At 44.4% G+C, this 24,860-nt stretch overlaps 1 protein-coding gene across 7 annotated transcripts in view; it reads right to left on the minus strand.

Annotated features, from left to right (window-relative positions):
- ATG7 (autophagy related 7) overlaps positions 1–24,860 on the minus strand; it is a 423,049-nt gene that overhangs the window by 394,504 nt on the left and 3,685 nt on the right. For all 7 annotated transcript variants that reach the window (XM_077452132.1, XM_077452129.1, XM_077452130.1 and 4 more), the window contains exons 3-5: positions 24,536–24,590; positions 20,793–20,910; positions 19,018–19,095 (exon numbers count right to left, since the gene is read on the minus strand). In XM_077452132.1, the coding sequence (XP_077308258.1) occupies positions 19,018–19,095; positions 20,793–20,910; positions 24,536–24,590 (251 nt within the window). The remainder of the gene's footprint in view (positions 1–19,017; positions 19,096–20,792; positions 20,911–24,535; positions 24,591–24,860) is intronic.

Below are 24,860 nucleotides of genomic sequence, written 5' to 3' on the forward strand. Positions count from 1 at the left end.
GAAGAATCTTGGACCCAGGGCTTCTTCCGGCCCTGCAGCTTGCCCCTGGCCCTAGCGCCCTGCTGGTGGAGGAAACGCCTTGACACTGAGACATTGGAGGAAGCGGTCCCTGAGGTTTTAAACGAGGGACACCTGGTGCTTTTCACAGGAAGTAGAGCACTCTTCCCTCCAGAGATCTTTTGGATATATTTGTTCAAATGATCGCCAAATAAACATTCCCCATGAAAAGGGAAACCTGACTTTTTACAAGGCAGCTCGGCTGACCAGTTTTTAAGCCATAAGAGTCTGTACATATGCGCAGACGAGAGAGCCAAACCAGAAACCTGCTGTATTGAATCCTTTAAAGCGTCAACAGCAAAACACAGCACTCGAGAAATATCTGTCTTACTTTCAGGCAGATCATCTTCCTGGTTATGCCTATAAGGCCATTTGGCCTGATCCTTTACGGACTGGTAGATTACTGCAACAGCTGGCTGAATAGCTGAACTGGCCAAAGAAAAGGAAGCCTTTATAAATGACTCCAACTTCTTGTCAACGGGGTCTTTCAAACCCCATGCGTTATCTACCGGACAAGTTAAATTCTTGTTTAACCACTTCCCGACCAGCGCACGACGATGTACGTCGACAGAATGGCACGGGCAGGCATATTGGCGTACATGTACGTCCAATATTCGTTGCCGCCGTGCCATCGGGAGCGCGCCGCCGGCGGCGCGCTCCCGCGCTGGTCGGGACCCCCGTGAGTCCGGTCGCGGGACCCGCGGACTCGATCGCCGCGGGCATCCCCGCGATCGTCTCACGGAGCGGCCGAATGGAGGAAATGCTGTATAAACAACATTTTTCCATTCTGCCTAGCAACTAGTGACGCTGATCTCTGCTCCATGTGATTGGAGCAGAGATCAGTGTACACTAAATGAAAGCCCAACCCCCCCACAGTTAGTAACACACCCCTAGGAACACTTAACCCCTACACTGCCACCCACTGGTTAACCCTTTCACTGCCAGTGTCATTTACACAGGAATCACTGCATTTATATAGCAGTGATTACTGTATAAATGACAATGGTCCCAAAAATGTGTCAAAAATGTCCGATGGGTCCCCCACAATGTCGCAGTCACAATAAAAATCGCAGATCGCCGCCATTACTAGTAAAAAAAAAAATAATAAAAAATTATTAATAAAAATGCTATAAAACTATCCCTATTTTGTAAACGCTATAACTTTTGCGCAAACCAATCAATAATCGCTTATTGCGATTTTTTTTACCAAAAATATGTAGAAGAATACGTATCGGCCTAAACTGAGGGAAAAAAATGTTTTTTTATATATTTTTGGGGGATATTTATTATTACAAAAAGTAAAAAATAATGCGTTTTTTTCAAAATTATCGCTCTATTTTTGTTTATAGCGCAAAAAATAAAAACCGCAGGGGTGATCAAATACCACCAAAAGAAAGCTCTATTTGTGGGAAAAAAAGGACGTTAATTTTGTTTGGGAGCCACGTCGCACGACCGCGCAATTGTCAGTTAAAGCGACGCAGTGCCGAATCGCAAAAAGTGGTCTGGTCTTTGACCAGCAAATTGGTCCGGTCTGAAAGTGGTTAAGGAAGAGACTGCTGCATCTACTGCTGGCATGCTCCATTTTTCAATGAACTTTTCATCCATGGGTTATAAAAGGGAAAACCTATTAGGAGGAACAAAAATCCCTTCAGGATGTTCCCAATCAGCATACACCGCCTGTTCCAACAGAAATGTAGAGGGAAAGCCTGTGCGGCCTGAAGAGGCCTCAGGGATCTGAAAGAGGACCGGTGGGGGGGTTCAGTCACCTCTGCAAGAAGCAACTTAAAGGCAGAACGAACAATTTCGATCAGAGTCAGGATCAAAAGCCTCTGCGACTATGGGGGCGTGTCCGGATGTGAAAGGAGCAAGACGTGAGAGCGAGAGCTGCAGGTTTCCCAATTCCCATCTTCAGCCATCCGTGCATCCTGTAAGCTGAAAATAGCTGTTCTACCTGCCTGCTTGCTCTCCCATACATCCCCTTGCAGCCTTTGCCTGCATTGTGCCAAATGGCAAAAAACTTCTAGCCCTTCTGATATTCTAGAGGAATTTGTGCAGTATTATACCACACTTTATTCTCCTATACCAACATATAATGCTATTGAGCTGGATGGGATTTTAAGTGACCTCTCTCTCCCCACATTATCAGACGCAGATGTTGCACTTCTTCATGCTGACATATCTGCTCTAGAAATAGAGGCAGCGATCCTAGCTTTTCCACCGCACAAGTCTCCGGGCCCGGATAGCTTCCTGGTGGACTTCTACCAGCATTTTAGGCCACAACTAGTCCCAAGACTCAGCGTCCTTTTTGACCATTGCCTTAAAAATGGAGCTCTCCCGAGTTCAATGATGGAAGCATATATGGTCCTGCTTTTGAAACCGGGTCAAGACCCACAAGAGTGTTCTTTCTACCACCCTATTGCTTTACTAAATACCGATTTAAAGATACGAACCAAAGTGTTGGCATCATGTCTGGCCAAGGTCATTCCTTCACTAGTGGACATTGACCAGATGGGATTTATGCCTGGGAAATCTACGGACACCAACCTTTGGAGATTGTTCACCCATTTACAATTAGATTCTACAGAAACACCAGAAAAAGTTGTAGTGTCTATTGACATTGAAAAAGCTTTCGACACGGTCGACTGGCACTATATGCACAAAGTATTGGACCTAATTTCCAACGATGGGTCAGTTTACTGTACAGTGGCCTGCGGACGGCAATTCGGTTGGGGCTCCTGACTTCAAGGTTCTTTGCGGTGGGAAGGGGAACTAGATAGGGCTGTCCCCTTTCCCCTAATGATGGTGCCTATAGCAAGAGCACTATGTCAGTCTCGGGAAGTGGGTGCCATTCAGCCTCGCTCTCTATGCTGATGACCTACTTCTGTTCCTCAGGGGCCCGAAAACCTCGCTTCAAGCGGCCTTGCGCATACTCAACAAGTTTGTCTCCTTCTCAGGTCTTCGGGTGAATTGGACCAAGTCTTCAATATTACCATTGGGTCCGAGGACGCAAAGGGTAGATGGGGACAGTCTCCCACTGCAGTGGGTCTCCACTATCACGTACCTGGGGGTCAAAGTCAAGGCCAATGTACAGGATTATATGCCACTAAACCTTCTGCCACTAGTTCCTCGTCTGACGCAAAAAATACAGGCTTGGAAACGGCTCCCTCTATCTTTATTAGGATGTATAAATCTCCTGAAAATGAAGTTCTTGCCAGTAATTCTATATTTCCTAAGGCACTCTCCAGTGTGGGTCCCCAAATAATTTTTCCACAAACTAAATAGCATTATTAGTTCCTTTCTGTGGTCTCCCAAACCACCCTGCATAAGTATAAAGGCACTTCAAGAACCATGGGGGCAGGGGGGACTAGCACTACCTGATTGGCAGAAGTACTACTTAGCTGGACAGATGGTTTTTGCAAGACGCTGGTTGATGGCGGAGGGTGGGGACTCGGCCAGGGTCCTTGAGGCTGCTCATTTAGGCTCCTATCAGAGTTTGAGACTTGCGCTCTATAGAGGCCCAAAATCGAATCTACCTTTAATGGATTTCATGAAGGCAATAATTAAAGCCTTGGAAATAGCCACAACTCAAAATGTCCCCCAGCTATGTAGGAATTACTCCATCTGCCCCATTATGGCTGAACCTCAACTTACTTAATTTCTATTCCCTGCCAGATCCTATAGTTTGGGCTAGTAGGGGGGTTAAAATACTAGGAGACATTACAAGAGAGGGCGAACTCTTAACGTTTGACCAACTAAAAGCAAGACATAACTTACCCAACTCTCACTTTTTCCGGTATTTACAATTACGCCATGCATTCCAGGCACAATTCTCCACTCAGAGAAGTGGAGATCCTCCCTTCTGCTCTGGAGGATCTATTCGTGGAAGAGGAATTGGCCAAACCTCTATCAACTACGTATAAATAATTTTCTTTTTAAAACACCAACCCACGATAACTAGATGTAAGGAAAAATGGATCCCTGAAATCCAAGGAGAAGACTGGGAGGATATGTGGGACCACCCCTTTAAGCACCTGGTATCTGCTACGGACCGCTTTATACATTTCAAGTATCTGCATAGGATCTACTATACTCCAGCTAGGTTGGCACACATATATTCCTCAGTTACAGATGAGTGCTGGAGGTGCTCTGCCTCACCAGCAAATGCAGAGCACATTTTCTGGAGTTGCTTGCAGATCCAGAGCTTCTGGTCCGCGATCACCTCCTGCTTGACAGAGGTTCTCAGTATACCAGTCCCTACAACTCCAAGAGTATGCCTCATAGGTTTAGTTGAGGAGGTCGTCCCTTCTTTGGCTCACCGCACTTTACTTAATATAGGGCTGTTCTATGGTAGGAAGGCTATTCTATTACATTGGAAAAAGGCAAATGCTCCTACAATAGCATACTGGAAAAGCCTGATGAACCCAGTTATTCCCTTATATAAGGCTATCTACATTTCTAGGGGCTGCAAGAAAAAATTCTATAAAGTAAAGCAACCACTGTGAGTGGATACAACCAATTTCCGGCCTAAAAAATGTACATATTCTCTCCAATAGGAATTGGCTGATGTAGTGGTTTAATACTAACGGCGAAGAACCTGCTGTACATGAATATATGATCACTCTACTAACTATCCCCAAGTATTTTTAGATGGACAAGTGACACAAAGGAGCTCTAACAACAATTGACTGGTGTAACGTTAATCCTTGACTAGTGCTGATGGTTGGGTTGTTGGGGGGGTGGGGGAGAGTTTTGTTTGATTTTACTATGTGGTTAGTAGGACTATGTTAGTTCTAACGTTAGACCTGAGTGGCCAAGAGGAGAGATTGTATGCTGGCCTCTCGTCCTCTATGTTTTGTGTTGTTAAATATGTGTGAAAAATCTGAATAAAAATAATTTATAAAAAAAGCCTCTGCGACTGAGAGGCAGACATCAACTGGATATCTTCTTGTCCAGATTGCTCGGAAGCAGACTCATCTGCTGGGCCCTCCACAGAGTCCTGAGCTTTAAGCTCTTCCCCCAGCCTCAACCCATTCCTGCTCCAGACCAGGAGGCTCTAAAAACGAATTTACTTGTCAAAAGGAGCAAGGGAATATGTCGTATCGGCTCAAAAGGCTGTTTCTGTAAAGCTGACAGGACTAAATTCAAGTCCCAAGGGTTCAGGGGTGACCTAACCGGAGGATTAATCCGCTTTACCCCCTGAATAAAGCTACAAACCAGAGAGTATGAAGCAAGTGGTCGTTGAAAAAAAAACACAGATAAGGCCAACACCTGGCCTTTGATAGTACTCAAGACCAGCTTCATTTCTAATCCCATCTGTAGAAATTCAAGGACCCTACCTATAAAATTTCCTGGGGTGCCAGCCCCTGGATTCACACCAGGAGACATATACCTTCCAGAATCTATAATATATGACTCTGGAGGCCAGCTTCCTAGCATTAACCAAAGTAGAAACTACTGAACCTGACACCCAAAGGTCTTTCAGAATGTGGGTCTCATTAGCCAAACCGTTAAATTTAGCATTTGTAAGGTAGGATGGAATACCGGACCTTGCGAGAGAAGGTCTGCCTGAGGAGGTAGGGTCCACTGGTCCGCTACCACCATATGTATGATCTCTGCACACCAAGATCTTCTGGGCCACAAGAATCACCTCCTTCCCTTCCTGCTTGATCCTGCGAAGAAGGCTCGGAAGCAGCAGAACAGGAGGGAACGCATAGATCAGTGAAAACTGATCCCACGGAAAAACTAAAGGCATCCGTTTCGCATGTAAGCAGATCCTTTGTCCTTGACACAAAGTTGTCGATCTTTCTGTTGAACCTGGACGCAAAGAATTCCCCATTTTTGACATATTGACAGAAAGATGTCGGGGTGAAGAGACAATTCTCCTAGGAACAACTGTTGGGACTCAAGTAGTCACTCAAGTAGTCTGCCTGCCAACTCTCGATTACCAAAATGAAGACTGTCGATAGGCAAGGAACGTTGTCTTCTGCCCAGGATAGGATATGATTCACCTCTCTGAGCCACATGACTTCTCGTGCCCCCTTGGCGATTGATATAGGCCACTGTTGTGCCATTGGATCCTGACCGGACAGTTCCATAATCTGAGCGTCCAGGCCTCCAGTGCCAGGTGTGCTGCCCGAATCTCTAGAATATTGATGGACAAGGTAATTTCTGTTTTGGACCATTTTCCCTGGACAGATGCTTCTTCCAGGACTGCTCCCAAGCCCAGAAGGCTGGCATCTGTTGTCACCACCTTCTAGGTAACTGGTAGGAAGGACTTTCCTTTCTGAAGATTCTTGGATATCAACCACAAACTGAGGCTTTGATGCACTTTGGGGGATAAACACATGAGGAAGTCTAGAGCTTGGATCTTTTTGTTCCAAGTTGACAGGATACAGTTTTGCAGCAGTCTCGAATGAAACTGCGCATAAGGAACAGCCTCGAATGAAGCTACAATCTTTCCCAACAATCTCATGCAAAGTCGAATAGAAGGATTCTTCTTTGCTTTGACCACCTGAATCAGTTTGCTTATGGAACTGATCTTTGCCTGGGACAAGAATACCCTCTTCCGAGCTGTATCTATGATCAGACTCAAGTACTGCAATCTCCTTGATGGTTTTAAGGAGGATTTCTCTAGGTTGAGAATCCAACCTAGGTATTCCAGGTAGCTGACCAAACTCTGGTTTAAGCGGGCTACCGACTGATATATCAAGAGCAGATCATCTAAATAAGCCAGAATAGTTATCCCCTGAGCCCTTAATCTGGCTAAAGGGGTAGCCAGAACCTTTGTAAACACTCGAGGTGCAGTAGCTAGACCAAAAGGCAGAGCTAAAAACTTAAAATGAAGATTTTCTATCTCGAAGCACAGATATTTCTGGTGAGCGGGGAAAATAGGCACATGTAGATAAGCATCCTTGATGTCGATTGACGCTAGCAGTTCTCCACCTTGTAGAATAGAGACCACTGATCAGATTGATTCCATGCAAAAAATCTTTGAGATCTAAAATGGGTCTGACATCCTCATTTGGTTTTAGTACCGTAAAAAGGTTTGAATAAAACCCTGAACCTTGCTCTTCCATGTGGACCACTGATATAATTTTTTGAGACAAGAGATGATCCAAAGCCAGAAAGAGTGGGTCTCTGGGAACGTTTGCTCTGAGAAAAACGAGTGATAGGATGTTGTTAGTCTAGGGGTTGATAGACCCTCGATACCTCTGTATAAGGTGTGACTTCCAATCCCCATAGGCCTGTGAGATTAGCCTATTGAGACAATAATAAAAGACAAAATGACAAGATACGAGGAGACGGGAACTCTCAGAACTGTAGTCTGTAACCTAGAGATATTAAGGAAGCTACCCATTTCTCTCAACACTGTTCCTGCCAGACCCTTGAGAACTGCAGAAGTCCCCCCCCCCCCCCTCGAGTGAGCAGGGGCGCCCCTTCATAAAGAGGTTTTAGTATTTTGTTTAGCGGGCTTCCTCCCCAGGCCCCTTTTGACCCTGGAGTTGACCCTGAGGTTTACCTCTCTAACTTGAAGGTGGATGCCATCGTGACTGCCTGGAGGCAGATGCTCCTGGCACTGGGGAAATTTTTCCATTTAAGATTATTTGGATATATTTATCCAGATCGTCTCCAAACAACCATTCACCATGAAACGGAAAACTAGCTTTTTGCATGGCACTTCGGCTGGCCAATTTTTAAACCATAGAACTCTACGCATCCTGTACCAGCCCAAGCATAAGCTGTGAGGCTTGGAGAATAGCGTCTACTGTAAAACATAACGCCTCGGCCAAATCTTGGGCCTGCTTATCCGGAATAATCTTGTGCACCTCTTTAAACTGGTCTTTTAAGGACTGACATCCCCCGATCACTGCCAGCCCAGGCTGAGCCACTGAACCTGCCAGAGAAATATTGTTTTTAATTAAGAACGCCAACTTCTTATCGGTTGGATCCTTCAGCATTTGAACATTGTCTACAGACAAGTCAAGTTCTTGTTCACAGAGAATATAGCAGTGTCAATTGCTGGAATCCCCCATTTCTTATTAAACTCTTCCTCCATAGGATAAAGTTTTGAGAACTTTTTTGGAGGAAAATATGGTTTATCTGGGTGCTCCCACTCAGAATACATAAGCTTCAGTAATGAATGGATAGAAAAAGCATGAATAGGTTGGGGAGGCTTTAGCAAACCCAAACAAGAAGTGGGCTCATCGACTGACTCCGCTACAAATTCAGTGAGAGATTGTACCAACAACCTTTCCTGTGAACCTGATCCATCCATATTAGACTCTTCAGAAGAGGAGTCATCAGCCTCTTCCTGGTCCCCCGAGAGAAAAGCGTCATCTCTCTCCCCGTTGCTCAGTTTGAGAACCCTGGGTAAAGGTCGGGGACCCATTATGCTTAGTCCCACTCTGGGATGCGATTAAGGCATCAATTTTTTGTTGCAAGCCTAAAATGGTTGAGGAAAAAACCTCTTCAGTATTATATACAGGGGCTGCAGTGCTAAAAGCAGCTGCAACACCCGGCGTCTCTGATGGCTCACTCTGACCAGCCATTTCACTGTCAGGGGAGGATGCCATATTTTTAGAGATGGCTTTAGGCTTCCTAGTGGCTGTAGAAGTCTTTCTAGAATCCTTTTTTGAGGTGCTTTTACCCCCTTTCTAACCATAGCCTGATGCACAAAGCAGAGGTATTACCAGAAGGAACGCTTCCACTGCTTGAGCAATAGTCCAGCCCTGCTGCTGCTATTAATGCTCAGCTGATGCCAATAGCAAATGTGTCAAAAGGAATGCCTGTGTCACCAAATCTCTTTACTCTTGTGTCCCTCTGTTAGCTTGCAGCAGCAACAATGGTGTTTTTAAACACATTTTCCCACGGCTAGACGTTGGAGGATGCGAGGAGGAAGGAGGAGGAGGAGGAGGAGGAGGAGGAGGAGGAGGATGCGAGGAGGAGAAGGAGAAGGAGAAGGAGAAGGAGAAGGAGAAGGAGAAGGAGAAGGAGAAGGAGAAGGAGAAGGAGAAGGAGAAGGAGAAGGATAAGGAGAAGGAGAAGGAGGAGAGAAGGAGAAGGGAAGGAAGGAAAGGAGAAGGAGAAGGAGAAGGAGAAGGAGAAGGAGAAGGAGAAGGAGAAGAGAAGGAGAAGGAGAAGGAGAAGGAGAAGGAGAAGGAGAAGGAGAAGGAGAAGGAGAAGGAGAAGGAGAAGGAGAAGGAGAAGGAGAAGGAGAAGGAGAAGGAGAAGGAGAAGGAGAAGGAGAAGGAGAAGGAGAAGGAGAAGGAGAAGGAGAAGGAGAAGAAGAAGAAGAAGAAGGAGAAGAAGAAGAAGAAGGAGAAGGGAAGAAGAAGAAGAAGAAGAAGAAGAAGAAGAAGAAGAAGAAGAAGAAGAAAGAAGAAGAAGAAGAAGAAGAAGAAGAAGAAGAAGAAGAGAAAAGAAGAAGAAGAAGAAGAAGAAGAAGAAGAAGAAGAAGAAGAAGAAGAAGAAGAAGAAGAAGAAGAAGAAGAAGAAGAAGAAGAAAGAAGAAAAGAAGAAAAGAAGAAGAAGAAGAAGAAGAAGAAGAAGAAGAAGAAGAAGAAGAAGAAGAAGAAGAAGAAGAAGAAGAAGAAGAAGAAGAAAGAAGAAGAAGAAGAAGAAGAGAAGAAAGAAGAAGAAGAAGAAGAAGAAGAAGAAGAAGAAGAAGAAGAAGAAGAAGAAGAAGAAGAAAGAAGAAGAAGAAGAAGAAGAAGAAGAAGAAGAGAAGAAGAAGAAGAAGAAGAAGAAGAAGAAGAAGAAGAAGAAGAAGAAGAAGAAGAAGAAGAAGAAGAAGAAGAAGAAGAAGAAGAAGAAGAAAGAAGAAGAAGAAGAAGAAGAAGAAGAAGAAGAAAGAAGAAGAAAAGAAGAAGAAAAGAGAAGAAGAAAGAAGAAGAAGAAGAAGAAGAAGAAGAAGAAGAAGAAAAGAAGAAGAAGAAGAAGAAGAAGAAGAAGAAGAAAAGAAGAAGAAGAAGAAGAAGAAGAAGAAGAAGAAGAAGAAGAAGAAGAAGAAAAGAAGAAGAAGAAGAAAAGAAGAAGAAGGAAGAAGAAGAAAGAAAAGAAGAAAGAAGAAGAAGAAGAAGAAGAAGAAGAAGAAGAAGAAGAAGAAGAGAAGAAGAAGAAGAAGAAGAAGAAGAAGAAGAAGAAAGAAGAAAAGAAGAAGAAGAAGAAGAAGAAGAAGAAGAAGAAGAAGAAGAAAAGAAGAAGAAGAAGAAGAAGGAAAGAAGAAGAAGAGAAGAAGAAGAAGAAGAAGAAGAAGAAAGAAGAAGAAGAAGAAGAAGAAGAAGAAGAAGAAGAAGAAGAAGAGAAGAAGAAAGAAGAAGAAGAAGAAGAAGAAGAAGAAGAAGAAGAAGAAGAAGAAGAAGAAGAAGAAGAAGAAGAAGAAAGAAGAAGAAGAAGAAGAAGAAGAAGAAAAAGAAGAAGAAGAAGAAGAAGAAGAAGAAGAAGAAGAAAGAGAAGAAGAAGAAGAAGAAGTCCAGGTTGCGGCTTTGCAGATTTGAGCCATGGAGGCCTGGTGATGCACTGCCCATGAAGCACTAATAGCCCTAGTGGAGTGCGCCTTGATTCGAAAAGGCGTAATCTTTTGCTTCAAACCATAAGTTTGAACAATTACTTGTCAAATCCATTTAGCAATGGTAGATTTCGACGCAGCCTGTCCTCTCTTAGGACCCACTGGCAATACGAACAAAACATCCATTTTGCGAACCTGAGCAGTCGCTTCCAGATAGGCTTTGACTGCTCTCACTACATCCAAAGAATGTAGTGACTTCTCTTCCATAGAGCAGGGATTTGGAAAAAAGGAAGGCAGAACAATATCTTGGTTTAAATAATAACCTGAGACTACCTTCGGTATAAAACTAGGATGAGGGCGTAACACCACTCGCCTTGTGCATTATCAGATACGGCCCTTTACAAGAGAGGGCTGCTAACTCTGATACTCTTCTGGCAGAAGAAATGGCCACCAGAAAAATTAAGTTCCTTGTCAACAGAACTAAGGGAATTTGATGTATCGGTTCAAAAGGCTGCTTCTGTAAAGCTGGCAGAACTAAAATTCACATCTCAGGGGTTCAGAGGTGCCTTAACTGGAGGATTAAGGCGCATTACCCCTTGTATAAAGCTTCAGACCAAAGAATGCGAAGCAAGTGGATGTTGATACAGAACCGATAAGGCCGAGACTTGGCCCTTGATGGTACTTAAGGCCAGTTTCATCTCCAACCCATTTTGCAGAAATTTGAGGATTCTGCTTATGACATATTTTCTGGGGTGCCAACCCCAGGATTCACACCAGGAGACATATGCTTTCCAGACTATAAATCATTCTGGAAGCTGGCTTTCTTGCATTAATCAAGGTAGAGATCACAGGGCCCGAAAGCCCACGATTCTTCAGAATGTGGGTTTCAATAGCCAAACCGTTAAATTTAGCATTTGTAAGGTAGGATGGAATACTGGTCCCTGGGATAGCAGGTCTGGAAGGGACGGTAGGGTCCAATGAGAGCCTACCGCCATCTTCACTATTTCTGCATACCAAGCTCTTCTGGGCCATGCTGGGGCCACCAGAAGCACTGACTTCTTTTCTTGCCTGATCCTGCAAAGAAGTCATGGCAGTAGCAGAATAGGAGGGAATGCATAAATCAGACAGAACTGATGCCACGGAGTTACCAACGAATCTGTCCCGCATGCAAGACGATCCCTCGTTCTTGACACAAAGTTGTCGATCTTGTTGCTGAACCTGGACGCAAAGAGATCTACACCCGAAACCCCCATCTCTGGCATATGGCCAAGAAGACGTTGGGGTGAAGAGACCATTCCTCTGGGACTAACTGCTGGCGGCTCAAGTAGTCTGCCTGCCAGTTCTCTGCCCCCCGAATGAAGACTGCCGATATGCATGCCACATGTCTTTCTGCCCAGATTAAGATCTGGTTTACTTCTCCCTGAGCTGCACGACTCTTGGTGCCCCCTTGGTGATTGATATAAGCCACTGCTGTGGCATTGGTCGGACTGGATTCTGACAGGGCATCCCTGCAACCTGAGTGTCCAGGCTTTTAGATAGATACGCTGCACGGATCTCCAGAATGTTGATGGGTAAGGCCCTCTCGGTCTTGGACCATCTCCCTCGGACAGTTGACTGTTCCAGGACTGGCCCCCAACCCGAAAAACTGGCATCTGTTGTTACCACTGTCCAGGTAACTGGTAAAAAGGATTTTCCTTTCCGCAGATTTTTGGGTACCAACCACTAGCTGAGGCACTGACGCGTTGTAGGAGACAGATGCATCGGAAAATCTAATGCCTGAACCTTCTTGTTCCAGACCGACAGGATACTGTTTTGCAGCAGCCTCGAATGAAACTGAGCGTAGGGGACTACTTTGAAAGAAGCCACCATCTTCCCCAACAACCTCATACAAAGACGAATAGAAGGACCCTTCTTTGCCCTGACTACCTGAATCAGTTCTTTTATAGCACTGATCTTTGCTTGGGGCAGGAATACCCTCTGCTGGGCTGTATCTATGACCAGACCCAAACACTCAAATGTCTTCTTAGCCCTTGTACACACGGTCGGAGATTCTGACAACCGTAATTCCGACGGATTAATTCCAGAGGAGGTCCGGAAGTGATGTTGCATACACACGGTCGGACTAAGTTGTCGGAAAATCCGATTGTACATAACGTGATGACGTTATTTCGTTATGACGGGACTACGTTCAGGCTAGTAGCCAATAGCTTTGGTCTAGGAATTTGATCTGAGCATGCGTGGCACCTTGTCCGTCGGAGTAGGCTACACATGATCGGAGTATGTCCAATCGGAGCATTTTGTCTGAAAATTTTACCGGCAAGTTGGAAAAGTTCAGACGGAAACAGTCCGATGCAGACCACACACAGTCAGAATATCCGACAAAACGGTCCGATAGGACATATTCCGTCGGAATCTCTGACCGTGTGTACAAGGGCTTACTGGTTTTAAAGAAGACTTCTCTAAGTTGAGGACCCAACCTAGGTATTCCAGGTAGTTGATTGTGGTGACCAAATTTTGGTCCAGGGGCCAAGACCTTTGTAAACACCCGAGGTGCAGTAGCTAGTCCAAAAGGCAGAGCAACAAACTAAAAGCGGCGTTTTTCTACTTCGAAGCGCATTAATTTTTTATGAGCAGGGAAAATAGGTACATGCAGGTATGCATCCTTGATGTCTATTGACACCAGAAGTTCTCCTCCTTGCAGGATAGAGACTACCGATTGGATCGATTCCATGCGAAAGGACCGTATCTTTAAAAATTGGTTTAGAGCTTTGAGATCTAGAATGGGTCAGACATCTGTTTGGCTTTGGTACCGTGAAAAGGTTTGAACAACACCCCATTCCCTGCTCTTGCGTGGGAACTACCATGATAAGTTTTTGTGACAATAGTCGCTCCAACGCTAGAAGGAGAGACTCCTTTTTCTCTGGGTACATTTGATCTGAGGAAACGAGGAGAAGGGAATTCTCTGAATTCTAGTTTGTAACCTAGAGTTATTGAGGAGACCACCCATTTGTCCAGAAAAATCCTCCTGCCAGAGCCCTGAGAACTTTAGTAGTCTTCCCCACACTCAAGCGAGCGGGGGGCGCCCCTTCATAAGGAGGTCTTAGCGTTTTGTCTTGAAGACCTTCTCCCCCAGGACTTCTTTTGTCCCCGGGGTTGACTCTGAGTTTTAACCTTTGAGCCTGACAGAGGAGGCCATCGTGACTGCCTGAAGGCTGATGACCCTGGCACTGGAGAAAGTGCCATTTAAAGGAGGGACGGTTACTCCTTTTCTTGACTGGTAAAAGGGTGCTTTTCCCACTAGAGATCCTTTGGATATAATTGTCCAAATCCTCTCCAAACAGTATTGCACCACGAAAAGGAAATCCCGCCAGGAGTTTCGAACATGGTGATTCGGCTGACCAATTTTTCAGCCATAAGATTCTACGCATCTCGTGTACCAACCCAAGCGTAAGGCGAGAGGTCTGAAGGATAGAATCTCTGATAGCATCAACAGCAAAACCCAAAGCCGCTGGTAGGTTGGTTCTCTTCCTGACAAACTGAAGAGGGCCCTTCTCCACTAGATTCCTCAGAAGTGGAATCATCAGTCTCCTCCCGATCCTCTGAGGGGGATTCCTCTTCTTTATCCCAGAGTTCCTCACTCTGAGGGTCCTGGGTGACAGAGAGGGACCTAGTGTGTTTTCTTCCACTGAGTGAAGACGCGATTAAGGTCACTAATCTTTCCTCTAAACCGTTTATGGTTGAAGAAAAAACCTCCTGTGTAAAGTATACAGGGGCTGAAGTGCCAGAAGCAGCTGAAGCCCCTGACCCCGACAGCTCTCCCTGGCCAGCCTCTCAGGGTCCTGGGGGGGGGGGGGAGTGCTGCAGGAGGGGGGCCTGAAAGGGACCCCTTTGAGACCCTATTCTTCGGGTACTTGTATCTCTTCTACCCATAGTGCAAAGCAACAAAAAGGTAGAGGTACCACAAAAAAATGCACTGACTGCTGAGCACTGTAGTTCAGTCTAGTGCCTAAGTAAATGCTGCCTGGGAATGCCTGTGTCCTCCACACTCACATGTGCCCGTCTGCTGTGTCCCTCCTCCAACCACTTCCACCCCCCCCCGCTTGTTTTTTTAAAAACAAGCATTTCCCACGCAAGCAGAGGCTCTAATCCTGCTGACAAGCATGGAGGGGAGGCTGGGACAGAGGAGAGGGAAGGGCTGGTGGATGTGAAGCTGCTGTAATGGCGGTGGCAAATGGCGGCGGATGGAGGCGGGTGGTGCGGTATGCACCAGAGATTTGGTCAATTTGGCCTATAAAAGACACTTTTAATGGATCCGGTTGCATAGCTGGCCCCAGTAAGGGGCAAGACACTGGTGAAAAAAACTGGAGGTACCTCCAGTAGGGGGAGGGGTTATATGGGGGATTGAACTTGCTGTCTAGGGTGTGCCAGTGTCCAATCACCTAGCGATACCCTATAACCCATCAGTAATTACTGAGTCTCTGTGTCTCATGATGTATGAGAAAGAAAATGGTGAAGAGGGAGCCTGGAAGACGCCAAGTAGGGCGGCATGCCGTTTGTTTTTTTTCTTTTATTTGTTTTTCTCTTGACACTTCTTCCTCGTGAAGAGGGGGAGAAAACAGTACAGGTGGGGGAGGGGTGCCTGGTGGGGAGGAAACCCCCCCCCCCAGACTTACTGGAGGTCTGCTACTGGTTGGAGGAAAGGAAGCTGTCTCGGACACAGCGTGAGCTCTTTCAGGAAGCATGAGACGGTATGTGCTCTATACAGCCCCCAGTGGTGACACATAGGCATGACAACATTCACTAAAGGAGACATTCAAAAGAAAATTCAAAAATTTCTACACAATCCTGGACCTGTAATAGCACCACCACCAGTAAAACTTTATGGCCTTAATGCCAAAAGTACTGAATCCTGGGGTCCAGCTCTCTAAAAAGAGAAGCATTTACAGGCAAAACCTTGTTTCTTCGGACACGAGGCCCGTGTACCATTCAATTCGGCCTAAAAGACACTTTGAATGCTGCGGACCTGGACTCGCTTGCCACTGGGGGTATGGGGCAGAATAAACTTAATTAAAATGGTTCTACTCCCCAAAGTATTATATGTTATGTGGCACTCCCCAACATACTTACCTTTAAAATACTTCAAGACTCTAGAAGCCCTCCTCAAATCTTTTGTATGGGGTCCTAACAGACACAAACTGGCATGGCAGACGCTAAAAAACCCACCTGACCTGGGAGGTATGGCACTACCAGATTTCAACCTATACTATATTTCGTCCTAATTATCACAACTATACCACATTGACAAGACTGACAGGGAGCGGTTCCTCCAGCTGATGTGCCCCAAGTGGGCCAGATGCACTAAAGTCCCTCTTTATGCGATAACAATAAACACCGGAAATACTGATTTGAGGACTGGTGAGCTGGCCCTACTGTGTCAATACAGACGCATATGGGACATTGCCTCCGCTAAACTAGAGATTCCCCAATATAACGACTTCACCCCATTATGGCACAACAAGGTCCTACCTGAATTCTTGCAAATTCCTGATGTAGATTGCTGGTCCACCTATGGAATCTTCTATCTCCATCATTTACTTACCAATGGGACTCTAAAAACCTTCCACACACTCCAAGAGGAGTACAATCTTCCCAATCATATGCTCTTTAGATATCTGCAAGTCAAGCATGCAATTCGCACTCAATTCCCATTGTCCCCCCCTAAGCCCGCTTCAAATGTCGCTATGGCAATCATCAAAAACACTGATCCTCAAAAACTAATTTCAGCCTTCTACAATCTACTTTCCACCCCAGTAGCAACTAAAATAGCTTATGGACTTAAACCTCGCTGGGAAAGGGCGGTGGGACCTATCGAGGACGGGGAATGGGAGGAAGCTCTGGAATTCTGTAAGACAGTTTCCCCAAAACTGTCGGACAGGCTGACTCAAATTTACATACTCCATCAAGCGTACCTTACCCCCCTCAGGGTTGCCAGGTACAGAGGCTCCCAGTCCACTTTGTGCCAAATGTGTGGAAGGGAGACAGGAACATTCATTCACTTACTGTGGTCATGCCCCAAAGTACAGGGACTATGGACACAGATTGTAAGATTCCTCCATGACGAAATGGGCTCTCCAGCCACGCTGGACCCAAAAATGTGCCTTTTGGGACTCTTGCCAGACTCGACCGACAGGTACATGAAGACATTTCTACACGAGACGTTATTCACAGCACGAAAGACAATAACTCGGAAATGGATGAGGACTTATCCCCCGAGCGTTGCAGAATGGAAAGCAGAAATAAACAACACCCTCCCCTACAAAAAATTTATATACACCAATAGGGGATGTCCTGAGAAATACTACAAAATCTGGGACAGGTGGCTGCAGGAGTCTAGCACTTGTTCATAGCCGGTTTATGCACAATACATAGTAATGTAAATAACAAGCAGATCCTCCGGCCCCTGGGTAGTGAAGTAACCCAAAACACTGACACAAGGTACCCTTTTGCTTTATTTATTTCATGCATAAAACGTGATGGGACATTGAAGATTTGAGATGGTTATACAATTGTTATTTGAGGAGCTGTACGATCTGTAGCATTTTTGTAACTGTAATCTGTAACATGTATGCACTGTAAATCGCAATAAACCTGGTTGATTTAAAAAAAAAAGACACTTTGAATGGATCTGGCTGCATGGCTAGCCCCAACAAGGATTGCTCCAGTGGAGATCAGCACAGCACATCTGTACCCATGACCAACATCTTAGACACTGGCGAAAAAAAATGGAGGTACTCCCAGTACTAGGGAGTGGACTTCTTGTCTTAGGGTGTGCCAGTGTCCATCACCTGAAGGTGGCCTATAACCCAAATAGTAACTACTATGGCTCTGTGTCCCATGATGTACGATAAGAAAATAAGTACTGTCAGAGATGCAGACTTTTAAACTGTGCTGATAACAAGCAGGAAGGTCTCTCTCCTCATTAGTCCAGAGAATTTGGAGCCCATGGTTGACAAAAAGTATGTCAAATTTTGATTTGTCTGACCACAGAACAGTTTTCCACTTTGCAACAGACTATTTTGAATGAACTTTGGCCCAGAGAGGATGGTGGTGTTTCTGGATCATGTACAGATATGGCTTTTTCAGCATGACAGAGCTTTATCTTGCATTTTTGATGGTTCTGCAAACTGTGTTCACAGACAGCGATTTTTGGAAGTATTCCTGAGCACATGCAGTGTTTCCCATCACAGAATCATACCTGTTTTTTATGCAGTGCCATCTGAGCGTCCAAAGATTACAGGCATCCAATAATGCGTTTCAGCCCTGTCCCTTGCGCACAGAAATTTCTCCAGATTCTCTGAATTTTAATATTATGTATTGTAAATGATTATATATTTAAAGTCTTTGCAAAATTATGTTGAAGAACATTTTTCTGAAATGGTTTTAGATTAGTTTTTTTACAGATTGATGAACCTCTGCCCAGCTTTACTTCTGAGGCCCACAGACTCTCTAAGATGTTCTTTTATACCCCCAATCATGTTACTGATCTGTTGCCAATTAACCTAATTCGTTGCAAAATGTTCTTCCAGCTCTTCCTTTTAGTACCACTTTGGCGATTTTTTATTGCTGTCCCAACTTTGAGACGTTTTGCTGCCATCAATTTCAAAATTACCTTTTTTTTCCCTAAAATAGTATATTTTCCTTTTTGAGTGACAAGCAGCGTGCGTTGTGATGTGGCGCAATTGCAGTTTGATTCGCTGTGCAGCAAAATCGCACCGAGATTGGGGTGCCAATAAAAGTAATGACATCGCAAACAGGTGCCGTATTTTGCTGCGATTCTGGACCACCCAGGTTTAAATGGAGCCTTAGTGTTTCAATTAAAACTGCTTCTCTCACACCATCTCCCCATCAGTTCCGTAAGTTCTGTAAGTTGAAAGACAGTACAAGTGCAAGTCTAGTTACACTTAAGGCTGGGTTCACATATGAGCACGCAGCGGCTCACAGCAGGTGTCCGGTGCGTCCTCGTTCACTGTTTCAGGTGCGATTTCAGTCTGAATTTTTGGCTGAATTCAGACCTGAAACGGAGCAACAGACCCACAGGGCTCCTGTGCAAATCGCACCAGAGCCGCTGCGGAGATATGTGAATTGACACCATAGAGAAATCCGCATCCGATTCGCACTAGTGTGAACCCAGCCTTAATTAGCTAACCCATCTGTCTTTAGCCCTCCTCTAGACTGTCCCCAATACTGGGCCGGCCTAATTGGGGCAGCAGCAGGGAGGGTTGGAGTACACAAAATACTTTAAGAAGCTGGACATCAGTATGAAATATTGAGCAGAATGTATAACATTACACAGAGACTGTGTGCACTATCCTCCACTAAAATAAAATGGGTTTAAAAGAGAAGGTAATTTTTAAGCATGTGAACAAAAATGAGATGTAAATAAAAGTACTTACCGCAAATGTCAACAGGAGAAATTTATTAAGAAGCACAGGCTCCTGAAGAGCAGCTCCAGACTTTATTGCTTCCCATATCTGCAAAATGGCAACAGCTTAGAGTTAAAACTTATTTTTGTATTGCACGTGGTATGCATATAATCTAGGTGTAAAAAAGGAACCTTTCAGTGGCAATAAGTTCTCATAAAACCACATGTATAAATTTGAAGAGGCAATCTTTAAGATCAAAACACATTACAATGTGACTATACAACCTTTAAACATCTTTGATCTCCTTTAGTGTTGCCTAATCTATGTAATATAAACATCTACTTAAATTATACATTCAATTTATTTTCAGTCAGACAGATTTGTGCACACTTCTAACACAACCCCAGATAGCACTGAAAACCAAGATCTGATTCTTTCCCACTCTAATATGAGATTAAAAAAAGGTTTAGATTTCGCATAAAGAGAAATTTATTAGCAAATTTAAAGTGCATCAGCTAAACATTAGTCGCAATAGTATGTATTGGTTGAAAAATACCTACTTATGATATTTCATATATATTGCAAGTTTTGAGTATATATTTGTGGCTTTTGTATTTTGGCTTGATATGGTTTCCATTTTGGAACAGTGTTTTTAAAATGCGTGTAATAAAATGTACAATGTTGGTGGGATATTATATAAATCCATTTTCTGCAAAGTTTTTTTTATATACAAGTTGTTTTTTTTAAATGCCGTCTTTGTCCTTGATGTAGATTTTCCCCCTTAGTAAACTGTTGTTACAGGGTCAGTAAGGCCTGGTTCTCACTAGTGCAATTTCAGTTGCACAGAATCACATGACAATGGAAATCACATTGATTTCAATAGTCCACACTCACATTAATGCACTGCAACTGCGATGTGACTTTGGGGAAGATATCTGTGCTACTTCAGTGCAATGCTGCATGATTTTGCACCCCACAGACTCCAATGTGGACGCATCAAATAAAGAATGTACGTGTTTTTTCTTGTGATTTGTACTGTTGGAAAGGAGCCAGGAGCCAGCACCCAGTGTGGAGGTTCCCGCACAATCCATATCTGGTCCTTCAGGTCTGGTAAGGATTTTTGGAGGTTCCCACGCCAAAAATATAAAAAAAAAAAAAGGCGTGAGGTCCCCCCTAAAAACCATACCAAACCCTTATCCAAGCAAGCAGCCCGGGAAAGGAGTGTGTCCCCAAACCCTACCAAGCAACATGCCCTCAACATGCTTGGGGAGGGGGTTCTATAGGGGAAAGCCATTGGCTGATGGCAGAGATGAGTCACTGGTTGATGGGAGGCCAACGGGTGCCAAGTCCTGAACAACCAATGACTCATCTCTGCTAGGTAATAGCAGGGAGAAGTCAAAACATAATATGCCTAAAAACGCCTTAAGCCCCCTTTCACATTGAACACAGCTTTGAAATTTACAGGTACTCGTAGCAAGATCTTTGCACTAAAGTTCCAAAACATGAATGTTTTTCAGAACCACGATGATAAGGTTTCACCATTCCTGTTTTTTTTATCCTATTTTATAGTGAAACAAATAGACAAAGTGGGAACAAAGAAGATCTCCATTCTTCTTAATGACCTATTGAACCTACTCTCCATTCTTCTTAATGACCTATTAAATCTACTCTCCATTCTTCTTAATGGCCTATTGAATCTACTCTAAATAAAATAATAGGAAGTCTTTTTAAAATTATTATGTGGTGTCCTTTAAATGATAAATACAAGTAAAATTGAATTGGATAGCTAGCCAAAAGCAGATCACCTCATTAGCTGCTTGGTCCAGCAAAGCCTTCTTATCATGTGACTTGAAGGAGTCCAGAGTATTTGTGTTGTATAGGCAGCCAACTGCAGGACAGCAGCGTGCTGGTGTAGGTGCATTCCTAGAATTACAAAACAAAAAGGTATAAAAGACAGTTAAGCGTTTGAAAGTGTATGGAAAAAACCCTTATCAACTGATTAGACTCCTCTTAATTCTCAAATACGCACTGGAGACATTACAGTTGGGAACGGATTTCACACTTTTTTTCTTTGGGTTGAACTGTATGGACTTGTGTCTTTTTTCAGTCAGATTTACTATGTGACCATGATAATCAATTATCTCAATTCACAAAGTGAACACACCGTGGCAAGGATCATTATTTTCAAAAACATTAGTAAAGTGGTTGTTAAACCACTCTAACATGTATGCACCATCAGCACTGCCTCCTATTGTAGTGTCCCCCTCTGTCTGCGATTTATAAAAATAAATGCTGTAACTACCTAATTTCAGAGCCAAGATTGCGATCACATGACCGGCCGGATCTCCCCTTTCCTCCTCTGACAGATGAAGTGGGAGGGGCCGAGATTCCCCCGCTGACATTGCTTGAGAGAGAAGAAAAAATCTGACCGGTCATGTAAACACGATCTAAGCTCTAAAATTAGGTATTTACAGCGGACATTTTTATAAATCACACACAGAGGGGGATACTACAATAGGAGGCAATGCTGATGGTGTATACATGTTAGAGTTTTTCAAGCAGCAGGAGGAGGGCTGTCACAAGCTGACAGGCAGGGAGGGGAAGGGGGAGGAGGACACAGGAGCAGAGAGGAGACAGAAAAAAACATGCTAGGAGTTAGAATTTTTTGAAACGTACAAAAGTTTTTCCTCTAGATCCCAGCAGTTTTGTGTTACACTGCCTGCTTTGCAGGCACTAGAATCATGATGTGCCAAATCTGGAAAAAAAACCTGATTCATGCTCATTTTCTAATGAGATCTCAAACTAAAAATCCAGGTTAGGTGTATGTTCTTGCAACATGTCTTCTATCCAACAATAAACACTCTAAGGTAAGTTGATTTATACGATATATTAAAAATACATTCCTATTTGAAAATAAAATCACATAATGGGATTTTTGGTTTACCTGTTAAATCCTTTTCTTGGAGAAAATCAGAGGACGCAGTGTATCTACATCTCCATTACAATATTGTTATACTGCCCCCTCAAGTGATTACCCTCAAAGGCATAACCCCTCCCCAATAGGCAAGGCTTCAGTTTTTGTAGCAAGCCATAAACTGAAAAGGCAGTGGGTTGGGATCCCTGCGTCCTGTGATGTAATCCAAGGAAAGGATTTAACAGGTAAACCAAAAATCCCATATTCTTTATTATACATTCCAGGACACAGGATTTCTTCAACCTCATTACAACAGGGATATTCCAAAGCACTGACTATGAAGGGAGGACAACACAGGGACAAGCCAACACACCCCAAACTAAATCAGAACAGGTTAGAACATCACGCTGCAGCCTGCACAACATGTCAACCAGAGGTAGGGTCTCAATGGCTCAAACATCCACTTGGTTAAAATTTGTGAAGGTATCAACCTGAAGACCGGTAGCAGCTTTACAAACTTGAACTCCTGATGATGAATAGCCCAGGGTGGAGGAGAGGTGGAACCAAGTGGTCCAAGCTGGCATTTATTCTGGAAACTTGCTGCTGTACCCCAGTGATAGCAGATGAGATATCCTCCCTTGTCAGAAAGGAAGGTGCCCCAGAAATAGCAGAGATACCAGATAGATGAAGGGAGTCAGAGCTGCATAGAACATACTGACCCCCCCCAGGGAATACATTGCGTGGCAGGCTGTGCCCAAATTCCTCTGTACCTGAAGAATGTATTTGGGTCCCCTCACCTCCTACATCCCATTATTTTTGCTATCACGCATACAAGGACCCTATTTGGGAACAACAAACCAAGTTAGTCTAGAGGGCACTGTGCCAATATGCACTGGTTATGCAAGGAGATTCCATACTAAATGTGCCAGTGCCCCCCATCTCCACAAGGAAAAGTTGCGTGTCCTCCTAAAACTTACTGTGACCTGTATAGACCCACAAGGAAATGCTCTGCTGCGACCTGTAGTGCCACAATAGCAATCGGTCTGCTGGATCCTGTAGTTGCACAAGGTAACTGCTACGGTTGCGACCTGTAGTCCCATTAATGAGCTCTACTGCTGCAACCACTAGTCCCATGGAAGCTCGCAGTGCTGATCTCACATGGGAATAGAAGATGCATGTGGCCTAGTCAGCCCCAATTCTCTGCCTCCTGTATCTGGCGTTGAGAGCCTCTCAACCGTCTCAAAGCTACACTATTGCTATATAGTGCTCAGAGCGGCATAACAGTTTGCATAAACACACTTACACAGTAAAATAGATCATTTTTGGTGGACAGAAAAGGTTTTTTTCCTGTCCCATCTGGGAAGGGGGCTTCAACAGAGGAAGGTACCAGCAAGGACTACCTTAGGGCGCTTACCAGTCCATGCTGCAGGACCCTCTGGGGAGTTGAATCTTCAGCTATCATGACGGGTGATGTCACAAGGGCCATTAGGGACTCGACATCCCAGCTAGGGATCACTGCCCTGGACCTGTACAGCACCTTACCATAAAGGGATATATCATTGCTCAGGGTCCCATGCCACAGGGTCCAGTGCCAACTGGCAATGCTACAGGATGTCCCCGTGTGTTCAGAGCAGAGTCTGGATACCTTTCCTTTGAGAATAAAAAAAAAAAAACTGTAGGAAAATAGATCCGGAAAAAGATAGTCTTCTAATCTCAGATGGAACCGTTGAGAGGCTAGTTAATTTTTTTGTGCAGAGACTGCACAGACATGACAATCAACTAAGACACTAGCAAAAAATAACTGAAGCCTTGCCTAACTCGGAGAGTTATGCTTAGAAGGGGATGTCTTTTTTTGCCAGTGTTAAACACCTGAAGGTGGCAGCATAACCCTAAGGCTGCGTACACACGGGCGGATTGTCTGTCCAACTTAGTCCGCTGAACCGTGTTTCAGCGGACAATCCGCTCGTGTGTGGGCTTCAGCGGACTTTTTCAGCGGACTGTCTGACGAACAAAGTCTTACGGAATTTCCAAAATTTTGTCCGTCCAAACTTGGTTTCAGCGGACAGTCCGCTCGTGTGTAGGCAAGTTGGACGGACTAAGTATGGCGCATGCTCAGAACGGATTTACACGGCCGAAGGTTGCATTGCAGTGTATAGGACGTCGTTTTTCTAGTCCCGTCGTACGTGCTGTACACGTCATCGCGCACGCTTTCAGCGGACTGTCTGCTCATCGTGTGTGGTCCGTTCATGCAAATTTTGCCCTCAACATGCTTGGGGAGGGGGTTCTATAGGGGAAAGCCATTTGCTGATGGCAGAGATGAGTCACTGGTTGATGGGAGGCCAACGGGTGCCAAGTCCTGAACAACCAATGACTCATCTCTGCTAGGTAATAGCAGGGAGAAGTCAAAACATAATATGCCCAAAAACGCCTTAAGCCCCCGTTCACATTGAACACAGCTTTGAAATTTACAGGTACTCTGGTAGCAAATTTCCATGCAAATTTTGAACGGACTGTCTGTCGGATTGTCTGACGAACTTAGTTGGGCAGACAATCCGCCCGTGTGTACGCGGCCTAAGGTAATGTTACCACCTGTGTCTTGGGATGTACGATAAAGAAAAGATATTCTAAACTTACATGTCAAAGGCACTGAATTCCAGGGTAAGACGAGTTGGAAAACCTGTAGGATCCCCTGAAAAAACCAACATGACAGCATAAGATAGATTATGGTGTTTACAATGCACATATTCATTAACCACTGTTATATCAACCTTGAAATAAAACTAAACCATTGAATGAATTGCCTTCCCCAGTCCCTCTTCTGCGCCGCTATTTTACAAACTCCGGCATGCGCGCATATGTGTCACTGGTGTCTTCCAGGTATCTAGGACCTGGCAGAGACTGGTAGCGTATCTGTGCAGGCATGGTAGATTTCTACACGTGCGCACAAATGCAAATAAAA

Source organism: Lithobates pipiens, unplaced genomic scaffold (genome assembly GCF_037356315.1).
Source record: "Lithobates pipiens isolate NorthernLeopardFrog02 unplaced genomic scaffold, aLitPip1_a1.2 Scaffold_23, whole genome shotgun sequence".
Classification (NCBI taxonomy): domain Eukaryota; kingdom Metazoa; phylum Chordata; class Amphibia; order Anura; family Ranidae; genus Lithobates; species Lithobates pipiens.